We start from the raw sequence: 6,673 nt of genomic DNA, 5'->3' as shown, positions 1-6,673 counted from the left end.
CCCCCACCTGTGCACCAGGCCTCTATCCTATATAGTAAAAGGGTAATATGCAAACTGACCCTAACAGCAGAAAGACTGGGAATGACTGGTCACTATGACACACACTGACCACCAGGGGGCAGACGCTCAATGCAGGAGCTGCCCTCTGGTGGTCAGTGTGCTCCCACATGGGGGAGCTCTGCTCAGCCACAAGCCAGGCTGATGGCTGCCAGTACAGCGGTGGTGGTGGGAGCCTCTCCTGCCTCCTCAGCAGCGCTAAGGATGTCTGACTGCAGCTTAGGTCTGCTCCCCACTGGCAAGTGGACATCCCCCAAGGGCTGCTGGGCTGCCAGAGGGATGTCTGATTGCCATCTTAGGCCCAATCCCCTGGGGAGCAGGCCTAAGCCAGCAGGTGGTCATCCCCTGAGGGGTCCCAGACTGCGAGAGGGCACAGGCCGGGCTGAGGGACCCCACCCCCCGAGTGCACAAATTTTTGTGCACCAGGCCTCTAGTAGTATATAAATTACTATAGTAAATGCTGTACTTATCATTTAAATACCGCAGTAACTGAGGGGCTATTGTTCTGTCCAGTGTACAACACTGAGGCTCAAAGACGTTAAATAAATTGTCCAAATTTAAGTAGGTGGCATATCTGAAATTCAAGTTCTCTTAGACCTCTCTCTGAGACTGCTTTTATTTCCCTGTAGTAAACAACTTTCCTAGAACTAAACAGGTTGTATAACAATAACTAAACTAACTCAGAATATCTGCTTTTTAGTTCCAGCACCACAGTCCACCATGTACACCATTAGCAGGCACACCAGCAGGTACAGATTGTGATGGGTAGAGTAAAAGTATCTAAAGGCCCTTCGAATTCTAAAAGTATTAGAGGCCTGGGGCACGAATTCATGCATAGGTGTGGTCCCTCGGCCTAACTGGCAGTCGAGGCCTATCAGGGGGGCCAGCCGGCAGGGGGGAGGGATCACAGGAGGTTGGCCAGCTAGAGGGACTGTGGGAGGTTGGCTGGCCTGGGGGAGGGGCCATGGGCGGTTGGCTATGGGAGTGCACTGACCACCAGAGGGCAGCTCCTGTGTTGAGCATCTGCCCCTAGTGGTCAGTGCGCGTCATAGTGACTGGTTGACCAGTTGTTCCGATCATTCAGTCGTAATGCTCGCTTAGGCTTTTATATATATAGATATGTTTACATTTAGCATACCTTATCTGGGGACATTTAGGTAAATGTGTGACTCCTGTTTTAGGTGATAGGTAAACTTCTAATTCAGTAGACACAGCTCATAGAATTGTGGTCACTAAATAAATAATTTTGCTTTACCCACCCATTAGCACTAAAGAGCATAAACCCAAGAAAAAGCCCTTTGTGATTTGCCTTAGGTGAGAAAATTTGGCTTCCTCCCTTCTCACTGTCCTGCTGCATTCTGACTCGTAGGGCCAGTGAAAACCCCCCAGTGTAGTTTTGGAAAGAGCACAGCCATGTGTGAATAGCTGGATCAGAAAGAAATAATGGATTAGACTTCCGTTCTCTAACCTCTTGCCTGGTGGAGGGACAACAGAAGCAACAGCAGGTGCATCTGAAGGGTCTCTGCATTGTCATGATTTCTCGGCCCATAAAGTCAGTGACCCGGAGGACAAAGGGCCTTAGTGTCCGGTAAGCATTCCTGGTAAAGTCGTCTGTGTCTTCGGTTACAATGTACACCATCTGGTCCAGGTTGTTTTTAATATCATATTTATTATTAGTTTCAAAACGTGTTATCACTGAAAAATAAAATGAGGAAACCATCTTACATTAGAAGTAGTTAAGTGGTTCTCAAAAAGGGGAAGAAGAGATATAAACCTCCAATTATTAAAAACAAATAAAGTTATGGGGATGTATAGGAAATAGTTAATAATATTGTAATAACTTTGTATGGTGACAGAAGATAACTAAATTTATTCTGGTGATCACATCATAAGGAATATACATATTGAATCACTATGCTGTACAACTGAAACTAATATAATTTACATGTCAACTATCCTATATAATAAAAGAGAAACATGCAAATTGACCTTTGCAATGCCCACAAGCCACGCCCACCGGCCAATGAGGAGTGGTATGCAAATTAACCCAACAAAGATGGTGGGTTAATTTGCATACACAGGCACCAGGGGCGGGGCAGGTACTTCCCCATGTCGCCATGGCGATGCTGGGGAAGTTCCAGCCCCATGGCCGCTTGCACACGTATGGGCACCAGGGAGCAGGGGGCGGGGCGGCACGTGCAGACGCTGGGGAGCTGGGGTCAGGAGCTTCCCCCGTGTCACCATGGCAACGCTGGGGAAGTTCCTGCCCAAGCGACGTGGGGGAAGCTCCCGCCCCACTGGAGTGCGTGCGAGGGCACTGATGGAGGTTCTCACCCTGCGGCCGCTTGCGCTCGCGCTGGCACTAAAAGGCTTGTGTCCCCGGGACAGGTGGGACAGGCGTCCTTAGGAGCCAGGCCACCCCGAGCCTGTAGGCCCGCGCCTAGGCCCAGAGCAGCTGGGGTCCCGGAACATGATAGGGGGTGCATGTCAGGCTGAGGGGACTCCCCCCGCCCCCGTGCACGAATTTCGTGCACTGGGCCCCTAGTACTTTAATAAAAAATAAGTCCTTGTAGGGGCTTAAAGCAGAATAGCTTTGATAAAATTTCAGGTAAAATATGTATAATTTATTAGAATGTTAAAATAATTTTTATACCTTATAAGCAAGTAATTTTAAAAATTTGAAACACTTATTTTAAGAAGTCCAGTGTAAAATAATTTTTAAACCTTTCCCACATAAGCAAAGATTGAAACAATATTCTGAGAGTACTTGAATTCAGAAAACAATTATACAACCATATAAGTGAACAAGACACTGGGCTAGAACTTAGCAGATTTGCAGCTCTGCCATTGATTAGCTAACTATGATGTGCCTGACTAACTAATTTAGATTCTGGCTCCTTATTTTGCTCATCCATGAGGAGTTAACATGGAGGAGCTGGGATGGGTAAAGGCAGGGCAGTTGTCCAGATAAAATGTAAATCTTTGCAAAGTCTAAAACTTACATATGATGTATACATATATAAAATTATACAATACTTTCATTACTTTCCTGAAAAGAGGATATCATTTTCTCTTTGAATCACTAAAAAGTGGTCAATATAAATAAGGACATAGACATTGGATAATGCGCATTTCCACCTGGTTCAAATACTGCCAATCACTACTGAACTAATTATACATACTTTCCAGAGGTTCAAAATGCTGAAGAACATGTATGTTGTCCAACTGTTGGGATAAAAAAAAAAGCAATTAGGAGAGCTAGAAATAACATTATTAAATCAAATCAGCATTAGAAAAGAAACTGATGAGATAGGTATTAAAATAGATCAATTGATACCAAAATATATTTTTGAAATAGAATGGAATAAAAAACATTTTGGTCAAGTGGAATCAGCTTATGTGCACCTGACCAGGTGGTTACTAGAGCTATGGAGATAGAAAAAACACTTTTCTCCAGTTCCACTGTAAAAGATTGGTACACTTGTCTAAAATATCAGAAAATCACCTCCTACCACAGTAACAGAATTAGAAGCAGCTGGGCTGATACAGGTTGTCCCTAGCTTAGTTCCTACTCAGTGATCTCTCTAGCATGCCACTCAGACTGGAGGTGCACAGGAACTTCAGGACCTTTTGACAAGGACCAGCCATAGAGAAAGAAATTTTCTCAGTGGCTTAGGGAGAGTGAATCAGCCAGGGTGGATTCTGCTCCATACAGGAGTGTCCAATTTTATAACATTTCCCAGGAACTTCTGAGAGATTAACATACTGATTTCCACTTACTTGAGCTATTAAACACTAAGACCTTCCCTAGATGTACACTTTAATTCTGGGAGGGTCTGAGAGGACAGGAAGCACGTGAATGGACAGGATGAGGGCAAAGGAGAGGAAACTTTCTGGGATGGGATCCCTTCAAAAGGGAGGTTGAGAATACAATTAAATAAATGTCTAATTTCACTTAGGAATCACTCTAAAGAGAGACAGTTTAATGGGCCCATTGTCAGTTATACTTGAGAACATGCTGGCAGAAGAGAAAAAACTCCTTGAGGATGGACTGATTATATCAATACAATTTTAGATAATAAAGATCATTAGACCATTCCAAATCCCTGAGTCCAGAACACTGCCTGAAATACTACATTTCACCAAATATTTGTTGAATACATTAACTAATGAAAAATACACCAATGTGATTAATAAATAACATTTAAAATTATAACTTGACATGAATGTTTTGTAGTGATTGTTTATAGGAGGGTATAGAGCAGTGGTTCCCAACCTTTTTTAGCCAAGCCCCACCTAAGCATCTCTAAAATCCTGATGCACCCCTTGTGACATATAATTCTTATTATTCAAAAAAGTGAACTCCTATTCATGTGGAGGAAGCCTAAAAGGCCATTAACTTGGTCTAAACAAGCTTCCAAAGAACACATCCATGAATGAAAGAGAAAAATAAAAGAACAAAAGGACAGCTGAAGTACTGAGGAAGAAATCACTAAGAAATTGTTAAAAAAATAATATGAAGTGATATGAAAAAATACCAAATAAAGTTTTAAAACATATAATAGAGAACTGAAATGCATAAATATGTGACAATATATATTTATATACTGCATATGAGGCCCCTAGAACCATAAATGCAAAAAAACTTACTGTTAATAACTCATTCTCGAATTGCCCCCCTTAAAAATCAAATTGCTCCCCTATAGGGTGTGTGCCCCACGTTGGGAACCACTGCTATAGAGAGAACATAATCCTTCCTTCATTCAAAACTTTTCTTGTATGAAAACAAAATCAGGTGAGGGGTTTAAACATGCTTTAAAAATATCAAAAGTGGCCACTAAGGCAGGTCATGGCCCCTTTAAAAATCTAGAAAGTTAAAATCTAGGATTAAGTAAAAATATTCACTGTATGATAAAAGCATCGACTGCTGAACAAAATTTTCTAAGGACATGACATCCATTAATGTGGAAGAAGTTTGACCAATAAGATAGTATGGCTGTTAAGAAACAGCTCTCTAACAAACTGGTGGAGTCATGGGCTAAGCCAATACTCTAGAAATAACATAATCCTGCTACTGTGAATGCTACAATCTAGCATTCTAGCAATCTAGAACTAATGATAGTTCTTATAAAGATTCATGTGATCTGCATATGAGATGGCAGAAAGGGTAGGATAAAGAAAATGATAAAGAAGATGATGGGACAAACACAAATACAAAACAAATAAACAAACAAAACCAACCAACCAACCAAACAAACAAATAAGAAGATGAAGGGCTCTATGTCTTCTGCTCACATACAAGGTGTTTTAACTAATAAATCCACACAGCTATCATCCATTGGGTGGGCCCAGTGTGCCAAAAATATTAGGCACATTACAAACCTATTCAAGGTTGTAGAGTAAGGGGGGAGCAGAGCTAGAATTAAAATCCAGGTTTGTCTGGCTCCAAACCTGTTTTGTTTCTTTTTCTTTTAACTCAAAATATTCCTGAAAGGAAAAACAAAATTCATGAAATATGATAATGTAACATTAGTCAGAGTAATAGAAGAAAATGAGAAAGTATTTTGTCTTTTTACAATTTAAATTCTTTTTTGTTTAAAGTATTACATGAGTCTCCTTCCCCCCCGCATTGACCTCTCCCATCCCCCAGCACATGCCCTAACCCACCGCCAGTGTCTGTGTCCATTGGTTTTGCTAATATGCATGCATACAAGTCCTTTGGTTGATCTCTTACACCCTCACACCCCGCTTTCCCTTATAGGTTGGACAGTCTGTTTGATGCTTCTATGTCTCTGGTTCTATTTTTGTTCATCAGTTTATGTTGTTCATTATATTCCATATATGAGTGACATCATGTGATATTTATCTTTCTCTGACTTATTTCGCTTAGCATAATGGTCTCCAGTTCCATCCATAATGTTGCAAATGGTAAGAATTCCTTTTTTACAGCAGCGTAGTATTCCACTGTGTAGATGTACCAGTTTTCTAATCCACTCATCTGTTGATGGGCACTTAGGCTGGAGAAACTGTTCTTTTAATTTTTTAAAAAAATATATTTTATTGATTTTTTACAGAGAGGAAGGGAGAGGGATAGAAAGTTAGAAACATCGATGAGAGAGAAACTTCGATCAGCTGCCTCTTGCACACCTCCTATTGGGGAGGTGCCCACAACCAAGGTACATGCCCTTGACAGGAATCAAACCCTTCAGTCTGCAGGCCGACGCTCTATCCATTGAGCCAAACCAGTCAGGGCTGTTTTTTTAATATTTAAGTGAACAATATTGAAGCTATACATTTTCAAAAGAGAAATGACTCCAAATCTATGATTTCCAAGGACAATTTGAGTTATTTATCTGGCATAATAAAAGACTTTCCAAAATTGAGTAACTTATACATCTACACTAATAAAAGAGAAACATGGTAATTAGCGTACGACCGCTACCCTTCCCATTGGCTAATCAGCATATCCTTATGCAAATTAACTGTCAGCCAAGATGGCGGCCGGCAGCCATGCACTGAAGCGAACAGGGAGGCTTGCTTGCTCCAGTGACTGGCGAACTCCAACGTTCCCCGCCTAACTTGCCGGCCTCTCAGCTGCAACTCTAAGCAACTATGT

At 41.6% G+C, this 6,673-nt stretch overlaps 1 protein-coding gene across 2 annotated transcripts in view; it reads right to left on the bottom strand.

The window, feature by feature from the left end:
* Positions 1-6,673, bottom strand: part of PLSCR4 (phospholipid scramblase 4) — a 50,102-nt gene that overhangs the window by 11,650 nt on the left and 31,779 nt on the right. The window contains exons 5-6 of one of the 2 annotated variants that reach the window (XM_005872254.2): positions 3,240-3,282; positions 1,526-1,752 (exon numbers count right to left, since the gene is read on the bottom strand). The exons of the other annotated variant lie outside the window; for it this stretch is intronic. Of the exons in view, the coding sequence (XP_005872316.1) occupies positions 1,526-1,752; positions 3,240-3,282 (270 nt within the window). The remainder of the gene's footprint in view (positions 1-1,525; positions 1,753-3,239; positions 3,283-6,673) is intronic. 2 annotated transcript variants of the gene reach the window in all.

Source organism: Myotis brandtii, unplaced genomic scaffold (assembly GCF_000412655.1).
Source record: "Myotis brandtii unplaced genomic scaffold, ASM41265v1 scaffold373, whole genome shotgun sequence".
Taxonomy (NCBI): domain Eukaryota; kingdom Metazoa; phylum Chordata; class Mammalia; order Chiroptera; family Vespertilionidae; genus Myotis; species Myotis brandtii.
This window is presented reverse-complemented; position numbering and strand designations above follow the sequence as displayed.